Below are 26875 nucleotides of genomic sequence, written 5' to 3' on the forward strand. Positions count from 1 at the left end.
CTAATAATTATTGGGTTGCATAATATAAATACTATTTTGGGTGCAAGTTGAAGCCATGAAGCGTAGTGTCTGTCCCGCACAATGAGAGCTTAATGGTTTGCTATATCGTCGTATGGTTGTTGTACTTTTGTGTGTATCTTCCTCGAAGTTATAATCAATTCCATCTTTTTCCCTTGTTAAATTAACGGTTTTAACTTTTATAATTGATCCTCCACTTTATATTATAAATTGAAATTCCACACAAAAATTAATCAAACCAAAAACAGTTGCTGGTTGTTGCTCTCTTCAATTCCCATTTTTTTCCACTGTTCACTACGTCGTCCCAAACTTCTTTCTTCTTCCTGCCTCCTTTTAATTAGTGGCTCAGAAGAGCCGAAGCATTCTGTGTGGCCATGAAAACTCGACGAGGAAGACGTGATCAGGTACGCGCTTGACTCCATTGCTCAGTTTTTGTGTTCAGAGTTTAATCGATTAAACTTAATTGGTGTGTTTCTGGAAATCGATTGCGTGTTTCTGGAAATCGATAATGAGAGATTGTTTTGTTTCAATTCAGGCTTATTGGCCGTCGCTGGTTATGAAGAAATGGCTTAATATTAAGCCGAAGGAGTACGAATTTAGCGAAGATGATTTCGATACTGAGACTGAAAGCGAAGATGATGGTGTGTTTTTACTTCAATTCGTACTTCAAATTACCTGGTCTCTTCTTCTTCGTCTTCTTCATCTAAGCTGGATTATTTAATTTTGTTCGTTTTGGGAAATTTTATTCGTTTTTTTTCCAGCAATTTCGTGTAAGGAATCAAAAGTGAAGGAAGCCAAAGACCGTTTCCGTAGACCTGAGGGGATCCGATTCCAATCCGCGTGCACAAATCAAGTATCAGGTACTATTTGGATTTTTTTAGTTCTACGATTGAAAGTTCTGACAATGTTTCACGTATGAGCAACTTGTTCATACCCGAAAAGGACCGGTTCGGTATCGTTATTTTGTTTTCGATTTTCTGTTTTACAAAACTTAAAATCAAAATATGAAAACTATTACTGGTTTCCATTTTTATTTTGCTGTTTTTTATTTCATGTTTCAATTTAAAATATATAATTTCCAAACAAAAAAATGAACAACTAACAATGATATTCCAAACGAACTCTTAAGATTTCCACTAGACGGAAACCAATTTGACAATTGACACCGGCCACACATCTCAAGTTGAATGGTACTGTTGTAAAATTTCCACTCGACGGAAACCAATTTGACTATTCACAGTTTGACACCGGCCATTCAAGTTAGTTGAATCGTTGTTTGACTCCATTAATTAGTGTTGCTGTAAGTTAATTTATGTGATAAACGACGGATAAGTTTGAAAATATTGGAAGTTTTCGTGTAATTAATAAACTTTAAAATATGGTACTTACATGAATTTATGTTGGTTTTCTGGCTACATGTATATAATGTTCTGATGATTTGTTTGTTTCCATGTTTGTTCAGACAAGCCGGAACGACAGTCGAAACACAGAAGAGGAATTTCCGAAACGTTGCGAGTAGAATACATGAAAACAAAAGATGTGAGGTTAGCTCGTCGTAAGTTTGCTCATGTCATAATTTTTATGTGTATAGACGAAGCTAGCCGTTAAAAACAGAAACGGTGTGACCACTTTATAAGTTTGAGGAATCTTAAATGTCTAATAGCCTAATTTAGATATCATTATCAGAAAAATTAACAAGATATGGTTTGTTTGTCTTTGATTATGATGCAGAGTGACAATAGGAACATGGAATGTAGCAGGAAGATCTCCATCTGAAGGACTTGATATAGATGACTGGCTTTGCATGGAGGAACCAGCTGATATCTATATTATTGGGTCAGTTTTTTGACCTATCTTTCTTGTTTCTTAATCTTCTAATTGTTCTATACTCCGTACTATGGTTCGGTTATACAAATACATGTGGTCCCTATACTCTTGTATAATCATCTTCTACTTGTTTTTTTTGCAAATGATGTCTTGAAATTTGGTTAAGACTTAAGACTTAGTGTTTATGTACAATAGATCTCATATTTGAATTCCGAAAAAAATCAGACCACATTAAACCACACGAGAAAAGGGGAAAAAAGCAGTCAGACTCTAAGCCAGAAACTAGAAAAAAGAGTACACAATTAAGTGAGGAGAACAAATCCTTAAGAGCAATTTCAGTGGTTAAAAAATGACGTGCTCACCAAAAAAAATAAAGTGAACGGGTAGCCCACCGTTGGTACAAAAATGACATAAGAAGCTGTTAAAACTTTGTAGCTATTTTGGACATGTAGCTAAAAAAAATAGCTCAAATAAATAAATTGTTTAAATTAAATATTATACCGAGCTACAAGGTATTATGGACCACCAATGTACAAATTTGTAGCTTAAATCGATTGCAGCTAGAAATTTAATGTGGAAAATTTAGCCACAACATATTGTAGCTCAACATTAGAGTTGCTCTAATTGTGTGTTTATTGTTTGGGATAGCAGAGTTTAGACTTATGGTTGAAAAACGTAGCTAGATCCATTGACCCGACCCGATAGTAATCGAGTGTACCGTGTGACATCTAAAGTAAAGTTTCATGAAATTTGATGATTCAGCAATTCATGTCGATCATATGATCCTGTTTGTAGTCTCCTTTTTAACTTTTTGGGTGTGTGTTTGTTTTATTGCAACAAGCTGTATGAATTGATACTCCCCATTAACTTTAAAAATGCCTAGTTTCGCGTTGATTTTGGAAGAATAAGAATAATGTCCAGTGTTAATTGGCCCTTTCTTTTTTAAAACAAATTATTTTTATGTGTCAAAACACCTAGCTAGCTTTCAAACGAACCTTCCATTTCATGATTAAGCACGTGTTACTGTGTTAGACTTTGTACAAAGAAACGGAAATATTCTTTCACAATATAGCTATTTGTTTTTGTTAAATCTCAATACCAATATGTGTTTCAAGTTGTGGTGTACACATGACACTTGGTCGGGTGGGACCAGTCTGAGGTATGGCATAACCCAACACGAAAACTGTACGGCATATCATAGACATCAGAACAAACACAGTCTAAAATAGGCACAAAGTCGTGAGTTGTGTTTGGGCTCTACTGTTTTGGAAATAACATGATAAAGCACAAACTTGACTCAACGCGAAAAAGCACGTCAAATTCAGTAAAATTAAGTTTAGGCAAGTGGGCTTAGGCCGTGTTTGGGCCGATCCTCTTGAAATTTTTGGCACGGCACGATAACAAACTAGTGGGCAGGGTGTGGGCCGGGCCCATCCAGGCTCATAATACGTGGGTTTGACACGAAACAACCCACAACCAATTTTTATTCTGTTGTAATGAACACGGAGTACTTTGTAAAGGTTTGGTCATTTGGTAGCCACAATCCACATAAAAGTTTTTGCTAAACCAGACTTCTATATGTGAAAGATTATCTATCACATGTTATAAAACTACTTTAATTATCACATTACTAGTTCAAAGTATTGGATTAACGTGACTATTCCAAGGTTAAATTTATGACTAAAAACAAACCGTTAAAGGTTATCGAGTAGGTAATTTTTTGTCTTAAACATTTCACCGTGGTTGATGATTGTATTTATATATGTTTTCACCTTTTGCCGTCCAAAAAGAGTTTATGTGGACAGTTTGATGACTTTACAAGTTGTATTTGATGTTGTGTTTACAACTTACAAGTGGAGGGAATAGGAATGCCTGTTTTAGTTTCCCTTGTTGCTGGAGATTATGGGTTGGCAACCCACTTCAATTGGGTAATTAATTACTCGGTTAATCCCGCATTATATTGTAATCACTCACGTAATAAGGACAAATATAGTTTGTCCCATCCAACCATTTTGCATTTTACTAATTCAAATTGACAAATTGGTCTTCGGTGTGACAACGCATCATAACACCAATGTTTATATTGATGGATTATGAATTTTTGAGGCATGAATCAACTCGAATCCATATTAGTCTAGTCGATTGGCATAATACTATAATCTAACATATATCACTACTTACCTACTCCTTCTGTTCCATAATGATAATATTCATCATTTTTTTCATTATACGAGGTTTTCAATGCGATCATTAATAGTTCTAATTTCGTATTAAAAAAACTATAAAAATTTGTTATTTATAGAATTTACATTAAAAAGAATCCAATGAGATCCCATAAGATAATATTAATTCTTTTATCTATACTATCCACTACAGCCAAAGTTTATAAATATTGACCATATGAATCCCACAAGTTAATATTAATTTTTTTTATCTATACTATCCACTACAGCTAAAATTTATAAATTTTGACCAATAGTAAACACTGAGAACATTATGCAACGAAGGAAGTAATAGATATTGAATGTACTAAAATCACATTTTACGTACACAATTTATTTTTGTAATATTATCGCATATGAATAGTAAACAAAGAGAACATACATTTAATACCTAATAAACATGAAGGATGTTCAATGTACGCGTACAGGTAAAACATTTTATTATATGTTCTTTGAATTTAAACTATATGTTTATTTACTAATATGTTTTTTGAGTATGAACGATATATTATTTGAATTTGAATAAGCATTGTACACCTACTTATTGTGCATATGAATGCATAAACCAAATTTTGAAAGTGTGCGTTCATAAGTTTTCGTTACCATCCATTTAAGTAGCAATGAAACTAACTTGATTGTTTAATCTCCAGTTTCCAGGAAGTGATCCCCTTAAACCCAGGAAACGTACTAGGAGCAGAAGACAACAAACCAATCCCAAAATGGGAATCATTCATCCGCAAAACCCTAAACAAAACATCTGAACCTGAAGGAGCTTACAAAAGCTACAGTGCACCCCCTTCACCAATCCTAAGACCATCTTCAACAATCGATCCTCTTACAATCGAAGCCATTGTTATACCTTCAAACGAATCTTCAATCACACGAAACCTAAGTCTCGATTTAGGAAGACATGAACTCAAAGCAAAATACAGTGAAGAAACAAAAGCCTTGATTAAAAGAATCTACGGAATTGACAGTGACAGAAGACTCACAATCCCTACAAATAACAACCCATCTTCTACTCTGAAATTACGCAGAGTTCTTAGCAGTTCAGGAATGTCAGGGGTTTCTTGGTTAGGAGGAAACCCTCTTTCTTTTGATACTAACAATGGTGGATTAATGAAGAGGTTACAACCGAGTTTTGGTAACTTTATTGAGGAAGAACTTCCTGAAAGGTCTGAAGATTCTCATGAGTCTGCTTCAGATGCTTCTGATGAATTTTCAGGGGAAGAAGATGAAGATGGTTTTTTGTTTGGTTTACCAGAGGAGGATAGTCCACCGAATTTTGTTAATGGTGGGAATACACGTCGAAAGTATGTTCGGATTGTTAGTAAGCAAATGGTTGGGATTTATGTTTCTGTTTGGGTTCGTAAGAAGTTGAGGAGACATATAAGTAATTTGAAGGTTTTACCCGTTGGTGTTGGCTTCATGGGTTACATGGGCAACAAGGTATTATTTCTTTTTCATTTAAAATATTTTTTAGATACTAAAATTTCGTTCTATTCGACTGATTTTGACTGAACTTATTTTATCTAAAAAATACAATTGGGCTTTGTTTGGCACATTATTTCAAACGTCTTAAATGATACGGAGTAAGATGTTAAAATCTTAAGTTTAGATAAAATACAAGGTCTTGATATTGTCTTAAAATTAAGACGTTACTTTGAGTATCGTTTCAATTTAAAGTTTTGAAATTTTCATCTATTTTACCTTTAAATTTTCATTTAAAATAATTGTTTTATAAATTTCAGCTTCTTAAACCATTAATTCTACTAAAAAAACTCATCTAATTATGTACTCCGTACTTTATTAGTTTCAGTACCTTATCATTTTCAGCTACTACCTTTCTAGTTTCAGCTAACTTATCAGTTTCAGCTCTATTTCAGTTAGTTTTGCCAAATATAGCCTTAATATGTCTAAAATAAACTTATTTGTGTGTGAAAATGTATGAACAAAAGTTTTTTTCCCGAACATATTTTATCCGAATTTAACTTAACTTAATTGAACTTATTTTGTCTGATATAAGTCTAAATAAGTCCAATGGAACAGAGCCTGAGTGTCTGTATAGCGCGTTGATATCTTGAATGACAGATAATGTGGCATATAATTAGTTAAGTAGATGGATAATATGAAATGCAGGAATGTTAGATGTGTGTTTGATTATGTGTTTGAATGTGTTGCAGGGATCAATATCTGTAAGCATGTCTCTGTATCAATCACGTATGTGCTTCGTGTGCTCTCATCTTACATCTGGCCACAAGGATGGAGATCAAAACAGGCGAAATGATAATGTGTATGAAATCATTAAACGTACTCGATTCACATCCATAATTGATGATAAACAGCCACATAACATTCCTTCTCATGAGTAAGCATAATTCCTGTTATTTGTTTGTTTGAGGTTTACTGTATTTTTTTCTGAGATTTCTGATGTAGATTTTACTGTGTGCAGTCAAATATTCTGGTTTGGGGACTTGAATTACCGCCTCAATATGACGGATTCCGAGATAAGAAAACATGCTGCAAAAAAAGAATGGAGTGAACTCATTAACAGTGATCAGGTGAGGCTTCTGAAATATGCATTGCCAAGTTTACATAACAGCAATCAGCAATGTAACTTAAAATGTAGCTTAAATATTCATTAATGGGGTTTTATGATGTTTGTTACAGTTAAGTACAGAGCTTCGCAGTGGACATGTGTTTGATGGATGGAAAGAGGGGGCAATCACTTTTCCACCTACGTACAAGTATGAAATCAACTCGGATAGATATGTTGGCGAAAACCCGAAAGAAGGCGAGAAGAGGAGATCACCAGCATGGTAAGTTAGCTTTTGTTGTCAGTTTGAATAAGAACCTGTATCTTATAAGCTGTAGGCTAAGGCAAAGATGGTTGGGCCGGGCCGGGCTGGGGCCATGGGCCTAAACAGGCCAGGCCACCGCACTAAACCCACTCTACGCCATGTCAGGGATGGACTAGGTCGGAAAGTTTAAAACAGGGTCCAGGCCCTGGCGGAGCCCACGGGCTGTCTTGCCGAGTCTGACCGGCCGTTGTGCCTAAGCATGCTTTATCATGCCAAGTCGAGTAATGCTGTACGTTGTCATGCTTTTCCAAAAAAAAAAAAAAAAGCGTCCCACGACCCATGACTTCATGTTCGTGCCGGACCGTGCTTTTTTCTTGGGCGGGCCGGGCTTTTTTGTGTCGGGACGGGGCTTGGGACGGCCCATGGTCATCTTTACTAAGGCATAATTAATTCAGATAATATCATATCAGATTCGACACAGAAAATTTCATAGTATAAGAGATCAGATCACCCTAGAGATTTAAAGAAAACCTGCATGATAATACAAAAGATCTTGATATTAACAGATGTTGTATGTTGTTGTGCAGGTGTGATAGAATACTTTGGTCAGGAAAAGGCATAAAACAGCATTTCTACAAAAGATCTGAAATAAAGATATCAGATCATCGTCCTGTTAGTTCTTCATTCTCAATAGAAGTTGAAGCTTTAGACCCCAGAAAGCTTCAAAGAACTCTTCATTACAACACTGCAGCAATACATCCTGAGATATTTCCTGATGCAGATGGGCATTTCTAACATTAAGCAATTACAGGTGTGATCTTTGTTGAAGACGTACAAGCAAAAAAAAAGATTAAAAAAAGAGTATATATGTGAGTGTGTTTTGTAATGTTTGATTAATACATAACTATATAGTTTCTCACATCATTAGCAGTTCCTTTTATAGCAATCAAAAAATGTACAGGAAAAAAGTTTAGACAAATTCTTTTGTTTTAGAACAGAAAAAAACATGAATAATGTACTTTCAGCTGTTCAGCAGCAGTAAGGTGCATCAGTTTTGTAATATTCTGACTTTTTGTGAGCTTGTATGATATAATACAGTTTGTAAAAATTTCATCAGTTTGTTTTAGAATGTTGATTTGTAATCAGATTTCCTTCGCTCTAATTGATTCAGGAGCTCAATTTTTGGATTGTAAACTCGTAGTACTTTTTGTAATTAGGTGTCTTTTCCTATCTTCAATACCGCGGCTTTGATAATACATCAATGAAATTCTAACTGAAAATGATGCAGAATTCTTTTTTGGCTACTTTGCAGCTGCTTCAGAGCAATTTGAGCTGATTTTATTACTTTGACTCAAAAGTTTGGTAAAGTTAGCTACATCAAACTTTGATTATGGAAAACATTACTATATGATTAGCAAGTCAGAGTAACAAATAGAAACAAAAAATACAGAACAGAAAAATCATACCATACTCCATCCTTAACCCAACCGCGAAAGCAAATGTCATCAACAATGGAGTTTGGTTTGAATACACCATATATGACATGTATAAGAGAACAAGAAATAATTACTTTCTTCTAAAATATGTCAATTGGTATTTACATATATAAAACACAGCTTAAAGATGTCAATATTGAAACAAACTGCTGATTAACATTGCTTGACAGTAATGGCAATTGTCAGACTATTGTTAGTCATTTTGTTTGTAATTAATGGAATAGAAAGATCAAACCAAAGTCTTGTTCTTGATTATTACAAGGAATCATGCCCTTTATTGGAAGAAATTGTGAGGTATATTGTGAAGACTAAAGTGATAAGGCAGCCTCGAGTAGCGGCTCAATTGTTGAGACTCCATTTCCATGATTGTTTTGTGCAGGTAAAAACTTCTGCTGATAAAACTACTGCCATTGTTGAAGATTGAACAATTACTAAATATTTGTGTGTGTTGCAGGGATGTGATGGATCGGTATTGTTGGACAGCAATGGTGTGATTGTGAGTGAAAAGGGAGCAAATCCAAATAGGAATTCACTCAGAGGGTTTGAAGTAATTGATGATATAAAGGCTGCAGTAGAAGAAGCATGTCCATGGACAGTTTCTTGTGCTGATATTGTTGCTATTGCTGCTCGTGATTCAGTTGTTTTGGTACATCTCTTTTCTCTTTTTCTTCATATTCTCAAGTTCAACAGACAGATCAGTCGGGTCGGGTTATAAAATAGTATTTTCGGGTTAGCTAGGATTTGCCACTTTCAGGTTCAGGTTTACACATCCTTATTCAAGACCCAATACTTTCGGATTCAGGTCGATCTAACGGGTTGAGAGATTTCCATTAATTTAGATAATAAATAAATATACAAAATATAGGCACAAATTAACAAATTCTCCTACACAGGTTTATATTTAGTCAAAATCAACAATAAAATGGTGTATAATTCAAATAAAAATCATATTACACCCAACAAAAGTAACAACTTGTTTACTATGCTTAAAATCCTCGTAATCTCGTATATACAATGTTTTTCAATCGGTCAAGTCTAATAAGGTTTTAACCCATTACTTTTCGGGTTGTTGGAGTTTGGATAAAATTGGATTACTGGTCACAAATCTTGTTCAAAACCCAATATTCTCGGCCGAGTCCGGTTCGGTTAGATTTTCGTGCCGTGTCAATTTTTGACCGGTCTAGCATATACCATTACTCAATCCAGTAGTATATGCTGCATAAAGAACTCCATTAAACAAGTTCATGATTCCATAATGTTTTTGTTCTTTTGAAGAGAGGTGGACCATCATGGGAAGTTTGGCTAGGAAGAAGAGACTCCTTAACAGCAAGCTTCAATGGTGCCAACAAGTTCATTCCAACTCCAAACTTATCATTAGATGCACTCATTGCCAATTTCGCCCAACAGGGTCTTGATACCAAGGACTTAGTAGCATTATCAGGTAAACAATCATCAAAGATTTCAACAACCAGAAATTCAATTCAACACAATTTGTCATATTAATTTTAAGCAATTTTTCACAACAGGTAGTCATACAATAGGGGTAGCAAGATGTGTAAGTTTCAGGAAAAGAATCTACAATCCAGGTTTTCAAGAAAACATCTATGAAAGATATTCAGAGTTTCAGGATTCCCTGAAATCAATATGCCCAAGAACAGGGAATGATAATGAATTAGCACCCCTTGATTATAGTACACCGACATTTTTCGACAACCATTACTACGAAAACTTGGTAGAATCAAAAGGGCTGCTGCATTCAGATAATGTTCTGGTGCTTGAAGATGAAGGTGGAGATATACAGCAGAGAGTTTGGGCTTATGCCAAAAGCAGAACGTTTTTCTTTGATTCTTTTGCAAGTTCGATGATTAAGATGGGTAATATTGATGTATTAACTGGGGTTCAAGGTGAGATTAGGAAGGATTGTAGGTTTATTAATGCTTGATTCAAACTTTCAAGAATATAATTTAGCTCATGATATAAAAACAGCTTTTTCTATCAAGAATTTTCTGAAGCAGAACTGGCATTTCAAGCTACTAATTCTAATACAAGTAGAAAGTATGAAGCATCATCAGAAAGGATTTTCTTTCTCATTCACAGCCATTGTCGGACTGTGTTGGAAGGTGTCCTAAGATAGTATTCCTATCTCATCACATGATGATCAAACTTCTTAAATTCTGTGAAATTTCAATATTTATGTTAATAGAAACACTTAATTTCAATATGATTTTGTTAAAAAACAATGATTGCTCAGTGGTGGCTAGTTAAATTGGTTCGATTCTGCCAGCAATTGACCTCAGTTTTAACTCAGAAGAGGGAGCATTGTATCCTCATTGCAATCTCTTTAAAATAATTATGAACAAAAACAATTCCAGAATTCAAATTCATGTTGGGATACATTTTGAAAGTTTTGTCAAACAGTTGATATTTTCTGAATTTTCAGTACAAAAAACATCATTGACCCATTACAATAAATTTCAAATGATATGAAAAAATAATTGATTTTTTAAAGTATTAAATTTTGGAGGCATCAGATTTTCAGGTTAGCATCAATTAATTTCAGACGCAAATTACCCATTGAAAAATTGACTCATCAAATGCCGATTTTCTTGAAAATTTGATTAAAAAAAGATACAATTTTTACTAAAAATACAGCAAATCTAATAAAGGGGACCAGTTCTCCAAGGTGATAAAGCATCAATGTTAATTCAGAAGCACAATACCCATTTGATTAATGGGATTCATCATATACCCTCAGATTTCAATAAATATGTTTACGACACTTTAGAAAAAACGACGATTTAATTGAAAGAGAATTTGGGTGAGAGAAAATGAAGACAATCAGAACCTGTCGAGATTCACTGTATCATCAAACCCAGAAAATGGGATCAGTGGATTGACAGACTGAATTTCTATCGTCATCTCGTCTTTAGTTTCAAGAATATAATCAAGATTACAACTTTCAAAAATATAATCAAGATTACAACTTTTAAGAATATAATCAAGTTCATCAGAGAAGTAGTGAATTAATTTAGCTCAGGATATGAAACAGCTTTTTCTATCAAGAATTTTCTGAAGCAGAACTGGCATTCAAGCTGTGAAAATTACTCCTCATAGCCAAAAAGATGATTTGAAAATTATAAGGGCTCATATTAAGAAATTCAACCATTATTTTACATCCTCTACTTCATTGAGTGACTCTCAGAAGCGCGGAAAAATGAATAATCATGGCCCAATAATTCTATAAAATAAGAAATTTACAACTTCAACCAACATTGTTGATTATGTTTTTGAAGAAGATGATTTAGCCATTAACAATGGCGATTAGGTTTTAAACATTAATTTGACGGATAAATAAGAGATCTCAGACATCCAAGGAAGGATAAAGCAGCATAAGCTCTCAAGTCTGCGCAGACGAAAGCTCTTAGGCGGCCACTGCGAATGTTTTGAGAAACAAGCCTTAATTTTAGCATCATCGACCTCATTAATTAATAACTCATTATCAAAATTATCGAACTTAAACATTAGTAATTACAGTCATTCAAAAGAGAGTATTTTGCATCATAAACAGAGTAGTTCATCAATATCATCTTCTGATAGAAAGAGAAGTAATTTAGCTCAGGATTTAATAAACAGCTTTTTCAATCAAGAATTTTCTGAAGCAGAACTGGCATTCAAGCTGTGCAAACTAATCCTCATTGCTAAATATTTGTTCGTGTTTAAAAAGACAGGAAACTGGAAAAATGTTGAAAATAGATCTATAGAAGATACATGGGCTCATATTAAGAAATTCAACCATTATTTTACATCCTCTACTTCATGGAATTAATCTCAGAAGCGCGGATAAATGACTAATCATGGCCCGTAAATTCTCGAAAAAGCACTGGTTAACTAAGTCAAGTCTAGATTATTTGTGGAAGAGAGGAATTTAGCCATTGAATAGACACAAATCAGCTGTTTGACGCAGCCGAACTGCAACACGAAGGGCAATGGTATAGCATGAGCATTGGGACTTAACATCGTCAACTTTCAATGTTCAGAGAAGCCCAGGGTGCAACATGCGGTTATTTCAATGGCTACTTTCAAAGAAATAAGGAAAAGGACCAATTTCCCGCTTGAATGTTTTAAGTGATCAATTGAAATGTCAATTTTATCAGTATCATCACCATTTTCTTGGCAATGAACCTTTAGCAAAATCATCAAATTTAACATTTCAAACCCAATTTTTCAATAATACATCACCATTTCAATCGGCAATTTTGTCAAACAGCTTAGTGGTCATTGGCGATTTACAGCCCGTTTGGTAGCCGGCCATAAATGGTGGCAATGAGAATGAATTTGTATGTGAATTTGTAATCGATACCCATTCCCATGGTAATGCTAATCGGATAAAAATTATCTTTTTTTCTTTGTAAATTTTCATTACCATCCATTACCATTTGGGGAGTGGTATACTTGTATTAGGTGGGAATGCAAATTTCATTACCATGGATATCATGATGTTAATTTCTTGTCAAATAAGACTGATTTATTCCCATTCCCACCGTTTATTACCGACTACCAAACGGACCGTTAGCAGACAGTATTGCAAAAAGATGCAGGCTTTTGGGATGAAAAATTAATTAGTTGTTTTGCAATGAAGCTTTTGTCAAAAAAGATTACAATCTAGTGATACAAAACTATAATACATCCGTCTAAAATAAAATGTGTTCTGACATTACAGATTGAATAGCGTCCATTTCATAATTTAGAAACCAAAAATATGAAATTAAATGAACCAAAAATATGAAATTAGAAAAGTCTCAAACATCCAAGGAAGGATAAAACAGCATAAGCTCTCAAGTCTGCGGCGCAAAGACCGGACCAGACCGGACCGACCCGGACCGGACCGAAGACCGAAATTTGAGACCCAAAGACCGGACCGATTATGCTTGGACCGAACCCGGACCGCAACGATAAAATCGGTCCAAAACCCGGACCGGACTGATTTGGACCGGTTGTAGACCTTTTTCTATATATTTTTTATTTTTCTAAAAATTAAGGTAAAAAAGAAAAAATATATATAAAAAAATCAATTTTTTAAGGCCTTTTTTGGAAGCTAAAATAAAACATATCACAATATATTTACAACATATTAAAAGAGAGAATTAACTTTGTATTTTATATTATATTTTATTAAGAAAAATCAGTCCGGTCCAAAATCGGGTTTTGGACCGGAACAGACCAGACCGGACCGAAGACCGGAAATTGATATTTTTCGACCCGATGACCGGACCGATTGTCTTCGGTCCGGTCTGGTCCGGTCTGGGTCGGTCCGGTCCGGTCCGGTCCATTTTTTCGGTCCGGACCAATTTTTGCACACCCCTGGTCTGCGCAGACGAAAGCTCTTGGTCGGCCACTGCGAATGTTTTGAGAAACAAGCCTTAAATTTAGCATCATCGACCCCTTTAATTTTCAAACTTAAACACTAATTAAAGTAATTCAAAATACTCTGTTTACAGAAATTCAAAACAGAGTATTTTTCATTAGAAACAGAGTCGTTCAAATTTACCAAACTGAAAGAGAAGTAATTTTAGCTCAGCATATTAAACAGCTTTTTCAATCAAGAATTATCTGAAGCAGAACTGGCATTCAAGCTGTGAAAACTAATCCTCATTGCATTTGAAAAGTTAAAAACTGGAAAAATGTTGAAAACAGAGCGTTTGAAGGATACATGGGCTCATATTAAGAAATTCAACCATTATTTTTCATCCTCTACTTCATCGACTGCATCTCAGAAGCGCGGATAAATTACTAATCATGGCCCATAAATTCTCTAAAAATCAGTAGTTAACTGCAACGATTCTTTGATTAATTTGCAGAAGACATGGATTTAGCCATTAATTAAGACACAAATCAGCCGTTTAGAGTCAGCCGAACTGCAACACGAAGGGCAAATTGTATATAGCACGAGCATTGGGACTTAACATCGTCAACTTTTATTGTTCAGAGAAGCCCAGGGTGCAACATGCATATATTTCAATGGCTACTTCCAACATAAAACATTCAAAGAAATAACCATTAATAGGAGAGATTTCCAGCTTAAAATGCTTAAAAATGTCAAAATTAGTGAATTTACACCCTTTTTCAATAAATAGACCTGTTAATTCTGCTGTTGTGAACAATAGATTGATAATTTATCATAAAGAAACTGCATTTCGAAAATTTAAATCGCTTATACAACAAAATCCAATCAATCCAACCATATACATTTAATCGAAGTGTCAAATTGTTCATACCCATATCAAATTATGGCATTAACTCATGAATAACGATACATTGGACATTTATGTGGAAAAAAATTGAACAAAAAATGAAAAATTAAAGAGGTCTCAGACATCCAAGGAAGGATAAAACAGCATTAGCTCTCAAGTCTGCGCAGACGAAAGCTCTTAGTCGGCCACTGCGAATGTTTTGAGAAACAAGCCTTAAATTTAACATCATCGACCTCTTTAATTAACATCCCATTATCAAAATTATCAAAACTTTAAAATATTAGCCTCAGAAAGAGAGTCGTTCATCAATATCAGACGGTAATTCCAACTTTGATTATAATTTCATCAATGGCTAAACAACTTTGATTATAGTTTCCATAATTACAAATGTAATTGCACAAAACGGCTCCGTTTAATCATTGAATATAAAACCAACGGATTCCTATCAAAATGCAAAACACTAATAAAAATTTAATCTTGGTCTAATCATAGCATCGATAATCATAGCTATTTTGCTATTAACGACGTGGCATCGGACCATTTTCATTTCCCAAATAGAATTAATTATATTAATTACATAATATTTCCAATTATCTTAAAATGCATCATCAGAACGGATTTTCTTTCTCATTCACAGCCATTGTCGGACTGTGTTGGAAGGTGTCCTAAGATAGTATTCCTATCTCATCACATGATGCTTAAACTTTAATTTCAATACTTTTGTTTAATAGAAACACTTGACTTCAATATAATTTTGTTAAAAAAACAGAGATTGCTCAGTGGTGGCTAGTTAAATTGGTTCGATTCTGCCAGCAATTGACCTCAGTTTTAACTCAGAAGAGGGAGCGTTGTATCCTCATTGCAATCTCTTTTTACAATTAATTATAGCTCAAAACAAAGTTAATAATTCGGAAACTAATGCCAAAACTACAGATTTACGTTGGGATCTCAGCATTTTGAAATTTTTGTCAAACAGTATTTATTTTCTGAATTTTCAGTACAAAAAACATCATTGACCCATTAAAATAAATTTCAAAACATTATTGAATTTTGTAGGCATCAGATTTTCAGGTTAGCATCAATTAAATTCAGACGCAAATTACCCATTGAAAAATTGACTCATCAAATGCCGATTTTCTTGAAAATTTGATAAAAAAGATGTAATTTTTACAAAAAATATAGCAAATCTAATAAAAGGGGATCAGTTCTCCAAGGTGATAAAGCATCAATGTAAATTCAGACGCACAATACCCATTTGATTAATGGGATTCATCATATACCCTCAATTTTCAATAAATATGTTTACGACACTTCGAAAAAACGACGATTTAATTGAAAGAGATGGAAATTTGGGAGATAGAAAAATAAGACAATCAGAACCTGTCGAGATTCGCTGTATCATCAAACCCATATAATGGGATCAGTGGATTGACAGACTGAATTTCTATCGTCATCTCGTCTTTTAGTTTCTCCCCCAATTAAATTCATCCGGATAAACCCTAAATTTCTATCATACAATTAATTAGATAGAAAATTATCGAAATTTAAAGGGGAAATTAAAAGATAAACGACGAATTAGAGCTCAGAACTTCTTAGAGGTTGTGTTTACCGTCACCGATGGACCTCCGTAGAAGACCAACTCTGGTACACGAAGTTTTTCCTCATTGCTGTGAGATTTTCATTCAAATTAGCAGTCAAATCTGAAAGTAGAGGGGAGAGAATAGAGATGAAGAAAAGGGGATTCAGTTGAATGATTGATTGAGGATGAGGGAGACGATTCATTTATAAACCCTAAAAAACCTAATGCGTCAGGCAGAAACCCTAATTTGGAGTTCTTGTGTCGGGTTCTGGGTTCAAGTTTGGGTTCGGTCTCAAGTTGATTGACTTCGTCTGGTCTCTGTTATTGGCCCATTAAGCTTAATTTTCAAACTAGCAATTTCAACCGAATCCGATAGATATCCACCCGATCTTGATTAAATAGACGGAAATCTGAAAATAAATGGATGGTTGACGGATGACGGGTGGGTTGGATATGGATGAAGGTGCATCCAACCCACCACCTGATTCATCACCTGATCCATTAATATATTACATTAGTTGTATGATTTAATTTATCATCATTTACTTTCGTAATATATTTTACTATTGTAAATAAAACTATACTAGAAATAAGTGTAACACAAAATATTACGTTCCCTTACTAGGATAACAAACAGATAAATCAAAAACTTTGTAAAAGTCATGCTATGGGTTTTCAAAAAGAAAAACAGTCATGTGTACTATATGTGGATTAATGATTCCTAATTTCCCTTTAAATTATTTTTATATTTCTTCAAATATATTTCACCCTATTCACATCCGACCCACCCGAATCACTAGTGGATGATGGATGGATCGGATGTGGATAAAGTATTTTACAGATGATGGATGGGTTGGTGACGGATAAAATGTCATGGATGGATGTGGATAGAGCTTCATCCGATCCAAACCCGATCCATTGTCACCCCTAACTCCATGTGGTTATGCCTTTGTTTGTGATTGCATACTTGCCCACGTTAGGGTGCGTTTTCGCTTAATGAAACCTAAACTTGATCAATTTTCTTTGTCCGACAAACCTAAACTTATTGACATTGACAAACACGACTCACTTGATACAACCTTATTAAAGTTGATTGGACTCACTTCATTGCAAAAGAGTGAACTTTAGTGGGGAGAATCTATATATACCTATATTAAAATAGAAGTTTCTCTCTCCTCCATTGTCCACATGTCGCTCCTAAAATTAATATGCTTAGTTTTTGAAATTTAAAACTAGCTTTTGAGCGAGTTCATAGACCGGACGGTTGTATAGTGGTTGTTCAGATGTCTTTTGAAGTTTTAATGTGAGTTCTTCTGATTTTTGGTAATATATGAATTAAGTAGAGGTGTAATTTGAAGGTTGGAAAAATATAAAAATTATATGTTGAATAAATATTGGATGTTAAAGGGGTGTAGTGGAAGAGACTAATGAGTATATTAGACTATTAATAACTTTATGTTGAATAAGAAAAATGGAGTGGAAGAGGCATTAGAAGTTGTAAATCATAGAAACAATAAAGAAAAATTGCAAAAAAAACAAAACATAATGATGGATGGAAGGAGAGATGACACGTGAGTTCTAATAATGAGATGTCACATGGCTTCTAATAATCTATGGCGTTTCTTTTTAAATACTAGGTATAGAGGTGTAAATATTAATTCCTAAAAGTAAATACTTAATAGTAACCCGTATAATTCCATAATATTCTATATTTAAAGCAAGTGAATATAATGCACCTTTATTGAACTGATACGGAGTATGTACTTATTGCAACTTGGCTGAACTAATTAAACCTGAAACTTTCGGGACATGAAAAATTACTAGGATATCAGCCACGCATTACCCTAATCAATGAAAGAAAGACAATATTCCTAGGACAACTAACTAAAACAGGACAAAACTGACAGGTAGGCTAATACACTGACATAAATAGGAAATAATCTATTTCCTAGACTGTTGGGCTTTGATTTGACGGGCTTCCTTCGATACTCCCCCTCAAACCGAGAGTGAAGTTGGAGTCTGAACTCCCAACTTGGACAATAAGTGTTGATGTTGTTGAGTGGAAAGAAGTTTGGTGAACACATCTGCTATTTGATGTGCAGATGGTACATATGTAGGACAAATAATGCCTTCTGCAGCTTTTTCCCGGATAAAATGGTAATCGATCTCCACATGCTTTGATTTTTTCATGTTGAACATGATTGGCTGCAATTGAGAGAGCAACTTGATTGTCACAATGAATAGTAATAGACCCCAAATTAGAGACTCCAAGGTATTTCAGGAGTTGTTTAATCCACAAAACATCACAAACAGTTAACGCCATGGATCTATATTCTACTTCAGCTGTGCTTCTTGTAAGTACAAATTGCCGTTTTGACTTCCATGAAATAGGAGACTTCCCGAGTAGGATACAAAAGCCAGATGTAGACCTTCTCGTATTGTTATCTTGCACTACATTGATGGCATCACTTTCACCACACACCCTCATAAACCCCAACCTCGTAGGAATCACGGTTGCATATCATGAGATTGTAGGAATCACGGTTGCATATCATGATATTATATGACAACGGTTAAATATACTATGAGATGTTGGTTAACTGAGTCATCATAATGTTAAAGAATTGTTACCAGCCTAAATACATGTCTGATACTCTGATGTCACAGCCCACAGGTTATCAATGCTGTACCAGTAAAATCTCAAATGTTTACAAGGCAGTAATCTACTTAACTACTTTCAATGTATGGTCAATATATATCGAAAATGCCATAGATTAACAACACAAGTTGAGGAATTTACCCTTACCGTTGCTGCATCACCAACTGTTCAACACAAAGTAGCTACATGACCTAAAAATAACTAAAACTCGAGCTCAAGGGTTCACCTTATTTCTAGAATAGTACATCATAGGCAATACAACAAATATACAAATATCACCCAAAGAGAACTTGATTCAACTAGTTTACATGAACCCTAAGTTTATAAAGGCAACGAACTAATCGGTAATTACGGGGTACATAAAAACATATGATATGGTACTACAAAAGATGTGGCTCTAATTAATAAGATAAGCTACTAGTAGTATTTTGTTGGTCGACTGACTAATGTCACTGAAAAATACTACTAACGGAACTGTCGTCATGAACCCTCCAAATGGTTTCCCCCAAAAGGTTTGCTGTCGAAAGAACGGTCAACTGACGGAAGAAGTTCTTTTCTGCTACTGGAAGTGTGTTTGTAATGATCACTTCCTGAAAACAACCACTAGACAACCTCTCTATCGCTGGTGGACTGCAAAACAAACACCCATAGATAAGATTAGCAAAATTGGTGATACACCGATGCACACGGAGTATATAGGTGATGGGCCGAACTTGCACGACCAAGAGTATGTCTCAAAAATTGATCGCAGTTGTAATTAAAAAATAAGGACTAGACAGTAAACAGCCAAGAGAGCTACCAATATTATCAAGAAAACAACAAAAGAGAAGCAACGGAAAAAAGATGAGGGGATAAACATGGTTGAGCCGATGGGGGAATAAACATGGTTGAGCCTTTCTACGCTCGTGAGTTCTACTTCTGACTAAAAGAGGTGCTATAAAGAGAGTTCACATACACCCTTCCTTCAGTTCTAGATTATTAGTCAGGTGATAACTACTCCCTCCGTATTTATTTAAGAGATACACTTGCCCGGTCCCGGGTATTAAGAAAAAGAATTGAATGAAATAAAGTAATAAAACAAGTGGGGTTGATTAGATATTTTAATAAGAAAAACAAGTGGGGACCATGTTATTTTAGGGAGTGGGGGTGGGGGTGGGGTGTTGATAGATTATTTAATTAGATGGTGGGGTTGATAAGTTACTAAAAATGAAAAGTGTATCTCTTAAATAAATACGACCGGAAAAGACAAGTGTATCCCTTAAATAAATACAGAGGGAGAACCTAGTACTAACAGAGTCTGAGGAAAAAAGAAAGGGCGATGTTTCCACCAATAACATCAATGTTAAAACCAATATCTATAATAAAGTAAAACGGCAACAACTTTAGGTATGGGCAAAGAACGATTTGATAAGAGAATCCCAACTTTCTCAAAACAGGCATCTTCCGGGGCTAGTCTATAAAGAGGTTGTTTTCCAACTCACCCTTAACCTTTTCATAAAATCTTGGGAGTCAAGTATCCAGACTTAAGAAGATGTAGCAATAGGCGAGGAAGTGTGAATAAATGGTTGAAATGCATACCAAGATCCACAATATAACAATATATACAAAATTAGAAGCTCATATTTCTTTGTCAAAAAATAACCTAATTATTAGCAACTGGTAATAATTGCTTTGATTTTGAGTTTCAAAGTGAGCTATTTGCACAAGATAATTTACAGCTTCTAACTATCAACTTGTAGTAAACATGAAAAGTTAACTTTAAAAGAAATTATTACCTGAAAACAGCATGAGTGCAACATGCATAGACTTCTCTAGCACCCTCTTCATGCAGCAATTCTGCACCCTTTGTAATAGTGCCTACAGTCAAAATATACGTTAGTTGTCATACTCTTACCTAACCAATATCTTCTGACCCAACTTTAAGAAATGCCAATATGATTAAACCAATCATAGAGCCAAAATCAAAAGTTAAGCTGTTGCTTTGAAAATACAACTGTTCAAAACTGCAATGCACTTTAACTGTTTAATCAGCAGAAACAACAGACAAGATTTGGCTTAAACAGAATCAAAGTTGATTTGCCTTAATTATAGCAAACACAAAGACTCGGAATAGCACTGCCATCAAACTGATATCTGTAACAGCAACACCGAAGACTTTTAGATTAAGAAATGATATCTATAACAAAGTCATTATAGTGTACAGAAGGTGCAACCATGTAACGCTTTAAAAGTCCTTATTCTCAATAGACTCACCACCAGGCCCACAGCATTTCAGTAAATGGTGTCATTAAATCGACAAAGACAAACTATGGCCATTGGAAGTTAATACAATACACCAAATAAATTATTGTCCAATAGCTCGTACAGATCCCTGAACCAAGCACCCAACATGGCATGGAAAATGTGCTATGGCACAGAAATCTACTTTTGACACATACTTTTACTACACTGATGGCTATCATTATAGGTGAAAACAATTTTAAAAAATACATTAACATAAATGGACATAGAAACAATCCCCTTCGAAGTAGAAAATGAGCATATAAAACCTTGAAGTACTTCTGAGCTCTGAGAAACAATAGGTCATGGGAAATATTCAGTGTAGCTGGGTACATTGAAAAGCTTAAGAAACAGAGGAAGGTCATGTGAGATGTGGCCATTTCACTTTGGAGCATTTGGAAGAAGATAAACTCTGTCTCCATCAGAACTACAGGGTTTATTGTATAAGACAATGTCAAGGGCTCAAAAGGCACAAAACAAACAGGAAATTGTTACAGCCCTTACAGGTGAAAATTTAAAAGCCTCCTACACTACCAAAGAACTATTAGGTATTCATTAGGGAGACTGCCCAGCAATGGGAACTGGCATTGAAATAGCATTTTGGCAGGGATTGTTAAAAGAGCAAGCATTCAATTAGAAGATGCTCATATAATGCAGTTTAAGGTTTCAAGGATGGGGTGAAATTCTGTGGAATTTTTTTATGCAGAATATCGTACTAGGTACAAAACAGCATAAGACTCATGTCTTCCAACATTCACAAATCATTTTCACTTAGTACTTCGTACACATCAAACAAGGATAACTAGTCAAAAGAGTACAAATTGGAAATTATCATGGATATCACTTCCAGCCAGGAATAAAACGCTATGTCTTGCCAAATGCCTAAAAGTATCCATTTACAGAACCTAACTTACCAGCAGTGTCTATCATGTCATCTAACATTACAGCAACTTTTCCTTTCACATCACCAATAAGATTCATCACCTGCCGAAACCAAATAGGGTTGAAGTGCCATTAGTTACTTCATCTCTATGAAAATATAGTACAAACAAGAGTGGTAACGCCATTATAATTATCAAAACAAGCAGTCACAATACTGGTTTGTAAAACTGATAGTCTAATACAATGAGGATGAAATAATATGTTATAGCCTATAGCAGGTGGAGGAGGCATGCATTGTGTAATTTTAAGATAATTCAATTCTCAAAAGCCTCGGGGAAGAACATACTGTTCGTCCATAACAGCAAGATGTTAAGAAACCTGTGAGTTGTGACTAACAAAAGGAAAGCTCACTGATCTAAAACTTTTAAGTCAAGAGACCCCAGGCTTAACACAAAGTTAAGAAATTTTTACTGACATGCCAGATCATTCAAATTTCTACCAAAACTTATCAAAAAGAAAATCACCTCTGCTACGTTGTGTGCATGCCGTCTTTTATCCACAATGGCTAAAGGTGCATCAGACAACTTCTTGGCAAAGGCACGGGCCCTTGCAACTCCTCCAACATCAGGGGAGACTACGACCAAGTCACTTGAAGCTATACCCTTGCTGGCTAAATAATCAAGTATCACAGGCTACATGCAGATTAAAGAAAGCATAAGACCTTGCAAATGTTAATCCCTACATGTCACCAAAATGGACCTATGTATGCATACACTACCATCAATCAAGACACTCAAATCAAACAAAAGAACCTGTTACCTGACAGTATACATGATCGACAGGAATATCAAAATATCCCATTGATTGCCCAGAGTGGAGATCACATGCAAGCACCCTGTTAGCACCGGCCTCTGTAATAAGATTTGCTACTAGTTTGGCAGCAATGGATTCACGGCCTTGAGTCTGAAATAAACAGGTAGACTTCAGCAATAACTTAATAGTACCACTAGGTGACAATTGTGACATGATAATAGGAACCTCAAATTTTGTGATTTGGACATGATGACACATTGTAAGTCATGTGAGTGACAAACTTGATACTGGTAATTCCAACCTGCATATACCCTACATAACAACAACTGAACCAGAATCACACTAATAGGCGTCCAGCCGTCCAGTCACAAGAATCTCTTCAGTCACAATCAAAGTACCAAGATTACCAATTACCAACAAATGAATCAACCAAGGGTGTTCATTATAAACAAATCAAGATTACTTGCCTTCCTGTCAGCTCTGGCATATCCAAAATACGGAATCACTGCAGTTATGTTTTTTGCTGATGCTCTACGACACGCATCTATCATAATTAAAAGTTCCATCAAATTTTCATTTGCTGGAGGGCTTGTGGGTTGAATGATAAATACATCACACCCTCTCACACTCTCCTCGAGCTGCACATAAATCTCGCCATCAGCAAACCGTTTTATCTTCACTTTTCCAAGCTCTAGACCCATGTACCATGCAACTTCCTGCCACAACAAGCATGAAATGAACAAACCAATAAGATGATTGATATCAATATAAGTAATTTTTAGTAATGTTGCAACTAGAAAACCTAAAAAGAAAAAGGACAGTGATATGAAATCTGAATTGACCTTAGCCAGTGCAGGATTTGCCAAGCCAGAAAACAGTTTCAACCTTGTATTACTCCTGTTTACAGAACTTTCCAACCGTTTCGAGTGCAGGAATTTTGGCAGCGATTGCTCGTCAAGGATTGGGACAGATGGCTTTCCATTAACCAACTTCAACGGCTCAACAGTATTACATTTCTACAAGAAATACAACGCAGAGTTATAGACTACACATCACAAAAGCAAACCATGAATTCAACCTAACATGAGTTCTACTAAAAGACCATCGATCATAGTTGGATCATTCGATTCATTCCTACACTAATAACAGTATAACACTACACATTACTCAAATCTTAGATAACAGACTCTCTGTAAAAACCGGCTTCATACCAATACCGACTTATGAAAGGTGACAGTTTTTTTCGAACATCTTAGAACAGTACTCGCATCATGTGACTTTGAATAGACGGCCATAATAAACAAAAAAAAAATTAAAAACTAAAAAAATCACTCCTAAAGCATAATTCAATCAGCTGCCAAGAATACAAATTATTTAAATAAAAAAATTAATCATCCATTCTGATGCACACAAAAAAAAATAAAAAACTAGAAAATCACTCCTAAAGCATAATTCAATCAGCTGCTAAGAATACAAAATATTTAAACAAAAAAAATTAATCATCCATTCTGATGCACATAGAAGCTAATTCTCTGAATAATATATTTCTGAAACTCAAAATCCTTGAAAAATGAAAATGACTACCATACATTACAAACATGACATCTATAAACAACGAAAAAAATCATCAGAAATCAAAATAACGCCACGCATTAAAAACAATTGAATAAACGAAACGTTCAAAATAACAAAATTGAAAAAATAAAATGAAACTTACAACGGAGAAAGGGAGAGAGGCGCGAGAAGGCGAGCGAGGAGGAGGGGAGATACTGGGGCAAAAGGACGAAGACGAGGAGGAAGATGAAGAAGACAAAGAGCGAGGTGCAGGAGACGCCATTGATGAAACTCGGAGACGAAGAAATTGAGAGAGAGGGAGATAGGGTTAGGGTTGGAGTGAAGCGTCGTTTGACATTCACAGAAGGAGAAAGAAAGAGAGGTGAGAGAATGTGGGAGGAGGAATTTGTATGGCGGTAGCAACTCTCTTTTGCAAATTGCAATTGCTATTGCTTTGCTTTGGCTTTCTGCGGAGAATCGGGGTGTTTAATATTTTCTTGGGATGTCGTTACTTTTTTTACAAGTGGATCCAACACTAGGCCCCCCCTTGTCAATTAGGAGGGCCGAGGGAGAGACTAGTGTACGACACGGTAGAGCTGACAAACGTGTCGTATTGTTACTTACTAATTACGGAGTATTTCAGATGAAGAATCCCTTTTTGACAAGTTTTTGCGTAGGAAGGGGATTAGGCTTTATTAGGAAAAGATCGGGTTGGTTTTAACTTTTTCTTTCCTCATGTTCTGAGGCTTGTTCCCGACTTTCTCTAATTATTAATTAATAATAATTGTCATTTTTGCGTAAAAAAATAATTACGGAGTATTTTATATTAGAAACTATTGTTCGTCAAATGTAGGTTGATTAAAATGTGTTGTATTGCATATTTGCATGTTTGATATTGTGTTGTGTACCAATTGTCTGTTGGTTCAGTGGTGATTGAGGCTGAACTTGGTAGGGAGGATCCCGTGTTCGATCCCCCACGACAACAACTATGAGGGGATTGGAACATATTCACTCAGAACTCACCCCAAATCCGGATTAGCCCTAAGGATGAACCAGGTGCCCGGGTGGTACACCAAAAAAAAAAAAAAATGTGTTGCGTTGTGTTGATTTAGGGTGAGTTTATCTCGCAAACTCAACCCAAAACTTTAGACTGTGTTGCATCAGTTTTGCACTTACTTTTATCCATTTTTTCTTAATCAGATTACACAAGAGTCTTCCTATTTTCACACGTTATCTCTACAAAAAGGATATGATGTGGCATGATTGATTGGGTTGGGGAAATAAGTAGAGTCTTAATTGAGGCTTGGATTTTCAAACGCACCTTTAAATTTAGACCGGGGGATAAACTTACCCTTAGTGTTTTCTCTTGGTAATATTATGATCTTGCCGTGTAGGATTTTTTATTATTTTTTGAAGGTTTTATCGTGTAGGTTGCAGTCGTGTCAGATAATTTCAAATCTCAAGACATTTATTTATTATTTAATTATTTTTTCATTTAATTGTATAAAATATTTAATTTATTATATTTATTAGGAAAGTAATCATCCATACGGAGTATCATAAAAGTTGTAAATACTCTGATTTTGTTCCTTAAATGGAGCATGTACGGAGTGTTTTAGTTAGTTACCAAAAAAGCTATGCAACAAAAATAGCCTCTTAGAATGAATGTAAACAAAAATAGAAATTATATCATGTGCTAAAACTATTGCAACTCAAAAAACCCGATGGAAGTATACAAGTGTGGAGTGTTTTTCTTTTTTATAGGGAAAGTATATAGAGGAGTTCATTTAGCAAATACAACAATGAAGTACATGCATTTATACATTAGCTTTTTCATCATTAAAGGTGAAATTTAAATTTAACTGTACAAACTATGACATAGGTGTAGAGAACAATACAACATATAATAGACTTAACATCGCAAGAAATGATTGTGGTAGTTTGTGATGCAAGGCATGAAACACACAACATTGTTAAATGTGATGAGTTAAAGTCGTTGTGTTATGCCTTGTATACAACATGTAGTTTATTATGTCACGCATGCACCCAGATAATATATTTATGTTGTTGAGTGCTTCCAAACTTGTGCTGCTCTTCGCACTCAATTCATAGTTGTTTTTTGATTTCTTGAATTTAAAAGTCATATGACTTTAATTGAACAATGAACTACAAAGTAAAAATAATCAATCTCCAACTTGTAATCATCTTTATTTTATATTGTCATATTTTTGCTTTTAGTTTTCTATAAAACTGAAACGGACCCTTACTTATCACGCTCGTTTTTCAATCTAAAAATGGTAACACAACTATTATCTAAACAAAAATAACTAATAGAAGTACGTAATAATCCAAGAAACAAAGAAAAGGCTACACAAAGAGTATTTCGTTCACCTTATTTTCAATTTTTTTTTTTTAAATAATCTAACTTGATAAACTCACTAGATCATACACAAGCACATATATGAGACGAGATCGACACAGAATTCCGTCCTA

At 34.9% G+C, this 26875-nt stretch overlaps 3 protein-coding genes and 23 non-coding genes across 26 annotated transcripts; 2 read left to right on the plus strand and 24 right to left on the minus strand.

Annotated features, from left to right (window-relative positions):
* Window positions 1-46: 46 nt before the first annotated feature.
* LOC110792457 (type I inositol polyphosphate 5-phosphatase 2) lies at window positions 47-7997 on the plus strand. The gene is made up of 10 exons (XM_021997261.2): window positions 47-422; window positions 554-659; window positions 780-878; window positions 1481-1562; window positions 1750-1854; window positions 4718-5516; window positions 6251-6435; window positions 6520-6628; window positions 6738-6886; window positions 7456-7997. The coding sequence occupies exons 1-10, from the start codon at window positions 393-395 to the stop codon at window positions 7661-7663; spliced, it is 1872 nt and encodes a 623-aa protein (XP_021852953.2). The 5' UTR covers window positions 47-392; the 3' UTR covers window positions 7664-7997.
* A 434-nt stretch (window positions 7998-8431) lies between these two features.
* Window positions 8432-10558, plus strand: LOC110792441 (peroxidase 20). Its single transcript, XM_021997246.2, has 4 exons — window positions 8432-8743; window positions 8819-9010; window positions 9640-9805; window positions 9891-10558. Exons 1-4 carry the CDS (start codon window positions 8537-8539, stop codon window positions 10304-10306), a joined length of 981 nt encoding a protein of 326 aa, XP_021852938.2. The 5' UTR covers window positions 8432-8536; the 3' UTR covers window positions 10307-10558.
* Window positions 10328-10418, minus strand: LOC130464701 (small nucleolar RNA Z223). The gene has a single exon (XR_008925056.1). It is a non-coding gene; the product is annotated as a small nucleolar RNA Z223 (small nucleolar RNA).
* Window positions 10426-10523, minus strand: LOC130464722 (small nucleolar RNA snoR31/Z110/Z27). Its single transcript, XR_008925075.1, has one exon. It is a non-coding gene; the product is annotated as a small nucleolar RNA snoR31/Z110/Z27 (small nucleolar RNA).
* A 49-nt stretch (window positions 10559-10607) lies between the features above and the next one.
* On the minus strand, window positions 10608-10705 carry LOC130464449 (small nucleolar RNA R30/Z108). Its single transcript, XR_008924862.1, has one exon. It is a non-coding gene; the product is annotated as a small nucleolar RNA R30/Z108 (small nucleolar RNA).
* A 178-nt stretch (window positions 10706-10883) lies between these two features.
* On the minus strand, window positions 10884-10967 carry LOC130464727 (small nucleolar RNA Z101). The gene has a single exon (XR_008925080.1). It is a non-coding gene; the product is annotated as a small nucleolar RNA Z101 (small nucleolar RNA).
* Window positions 10968-11026: 59 nt separating this feature from the next.
* Window positions 11027-11118, minus strand: LOC130464725 (small nucleolar RNA Z101). The gene has a single exon (XR_008925078.1). It is a non-coding gene; the product is annotated as a small nucleolar RNA Z101 (small nucleolar RNA).
* Window positions 11119-11198: 80 nt separating this feature from the next.
* LOC130464738 (small nucleolar RNA snoR14) lies at window positions 11199-11288 on the minus strand. Its single transcript, XR_008925090.1, has one exon. It is a non-coding gene; the product is annotated as a small nucleolar RNA snoR14 (small nucleolar RNA).
* Window positions 11289-11390: 102 nt separating this feature from the next.
* LOC130464698 (small nucleolar RNA Z223) lies at window positions 11391-11484 on the minus strand. The gene has a single exon (XR_008925053.1). It is a non-coding gene; the product is annotated as a small nucleolar RNA Z223 (small nucleolar RNA).
* Window positions 11485-11504: 20 nt separating this feature from the next.
* Window positions 11505-11595, minus strand: LOC130464746 (small nucleolar RNA U36a). Its single transcript, XR_008925098.1, has one exon. It is a non-coding gene; the product is annotated as a small nucleolar RNA U36a (small nucleolar RNA).
* Window positions 11596-11721: 126 nt separating this feature from the next.
* On the minus strand, window positions 11722-11842 carry LOC130464758 (small nucleolar RNA SNORD14). The gene has a single exon (XR_008925109.1). It is a non-coding gene; the product is annotated as a small nucleolar RNA SNORD14 (small nucleolar RNA).
* Window positions 11843-11972: 130 nt separating this feature from the next.
* LOC130464699 (small nucleolar RNA Z223) lies at window positions 11973-12068 on the minus strand. Its single transcript, XR_008925054.1, has one exon. It is a non-coding gene; the product is annotated as a small nucleolar RNA Z223 (small nucleolar RNA).
* A 66-nt stretch (window positions 12069-12134) lies between these two features.
* LOC130464744 (small nucleolar RNA U36a) lies at window positions 12135-12225 on the minus strand. Its single transcript, XR_008925096.1, has one exon. It is a non-coding gene; the product is annotated as a small nucleolar RNA U36a (small nucleolar RNA).
* A 60-nt stretch (window positions 12226-12285) lies between these two features.
* LOC130464755 (small nucleolar RNA snoR134) lies at window positions 12286-12425 on the minus strand. Its single transcript, XR_008925106.1, has one exon. It is a non-coding gene; the product is annotated as a small nucleolar RNA snoR134 (small nucleolar RNA).
* Window positions 12426-13936: 1511 nt separating this feature from the next.
* On the minus strand, window positions 13937-14020 carry LOC130464700 (small nucleolar RNA Z223). The gene has a single exon (XR_008925055.1). It is a non-coding gene; the product is annotated as a small nucleolar RNA Z223 (small nucleolar RNA).
* A 56-nt stretch (window positions 14021-14076) lies between these two features.
* Window positions 14077-14167, minus strand: LOC130464745 (small nucleolar RNA U36a). The gene has a single exon (XR_008925097.1). It is a non-coding gene; the product is annotated as a small nucleolar RNA U36a (small nucleolar RNA).
* A 62-nt stretch (window positions 14168-14229) lies between these two features.
* LOC130464754 (small nucleolar RNA snoR134) lies at window positions 14230-14374 on the minus strand. The gene has a single exon (XR_008925105.1). It is a non-coding gene; the product is annotated as a small nucleolar RNA snoR134 (small nucleolar RNA).
* Window positions 14375-14728: 354 nt separating this feature from the next.
* LOC130464765 (small nucleolar RNA SNORD14) lies at window positions 14729-14849 on the minus strand. Its single transcript, XR_008925115.1, has one exon. It is a non-coding gene; the product is annotated as a small nucleolar RNA SNORD14 (small nucleolar RNA).
* A 151-nt stretch (window positions 14850-15000) lies between these two features.
* Window positions 15001-15154, minus strand: LOC130464743 (small nucleolar RNA snoR2/U65). The gene has a single exon (XR_008925095.1). It is a non-coding gene; the product is annotated as a small nucleolar RNA snoR2/U65 (small nucleolar RNA).
* Window positions 15155-15216: 62 nt separating this feature from the next.
* LOC130464723 (small nucleolar RNA snoR31/Z110/Z27) lies at window positions 15217-15314 on the minus strand. The gene has a single exon (XR_008925076.1). It is a non-coding gene; the product is annotated as a small nucleolar RNA snoR31/Z110/Z27 (small nucleolar RNA).
* A 73-nt stretch (window positions 15315-15387) lies between these two features.
* Window positions 15388-15485, minus strand: LOC130464450 (small nucleolar RNA R30/Z108). The gene has a single exon (XR_008924863.1). It is a non-coding gene; the product is annotated as a small nucleolar RNA R30/Z108 (small nucleolar RNA).
* Window positions 15486-15666: 181 nt separating this feature from the next.
* Window positions 15667-15750, minus strand: LOC130464726 (small nucleolar RNA Z101). Its single transcript, XR_008925079.1, has one exon. It is a non-coding gene; the product is annotated as a small nucleolar RNA Z101 (small nucleolar RNA).
* A 58-nt stretch (window positions 15751-15808) lies between these two features.
* LOC130464724 (small nucleolar RNA Z101) lies at window positions 15809-15900 on the minus strand. Its single transcript, XR_008925077.1, has one exon. It is a non-coding gene; the product is annotated as a small nucleolar RNA Z101 (small nucleolar RNA).
* An 84-nt stretch (window positions 15901-15984) lies between these two features.
* On the minus strand, window positions 15985-16074 carry LOC130464739 (small nucleolar RNA snoR14). The gene has a single exon (XR_008925091.1). It is a non-coding gene; the product is annotated as a small nucleolar RNA snoR14 (small nucleolar RNA).
* Window positions 16075-16193: 119 nt separating this feature from the next.
* LOC130464731 (small nucleolar RNA U61) lies at window positions 16194-16285 on the minus strand. Its single transcript, XR_008925084.1, has one exon. It is a non-coding gene; the product is annotated as a small nucleolar RNA U61 (small nucleolar RNA).
* Window positions 16286-18993: 2708 nt separating this feature from the next.
* Window positions 18994-24879, minus strand: LOC110792433 (ribose-phosphate pyrophosphokinase 2, chloroplastic-like). The gene is made up of 8 exons (NM_001426422.1): window positions 24546-24879; window positions 23671-23844; window positions 23296-23544; window positions 22835-22978; window positions 22540-22707; window positions 22048-22117; window positions 20629-20710; window positions 18994-19483 (listed from the first exon to the last, which is right to left on the minus strand). The coding sequence occupies exons 1-8, from the start codon at window positions 24663-24665 to the stop codon at window positions 19303-19305; spliced, it is 1188 nt and encodes a 395-aa protein (NP_001413351.1). The 5' UTR covers window positions 24666-24879; the 3' UTR covers window positions 18994-19302.
* Between the last annotated feature and the right edge of the window lie 1996 nt (window positions 24880-26875).

This window comes from Spinacia oleracea, chromosome 6 (assembly GCF_020520425.1).
Source record: "Spinacia oleracea cultivar Varoflay chromosome 6, BTI_SOV_V1, whole genome shotgun sequence".
In the NCBI taxonomy this organism is placed as follows: Eukaryota; Viridiplantae; Streptophyta; class Magnoliopsida; order Caryophyllales; family Amaranthaceae; genus Spinacia; species Spinacia oleracea.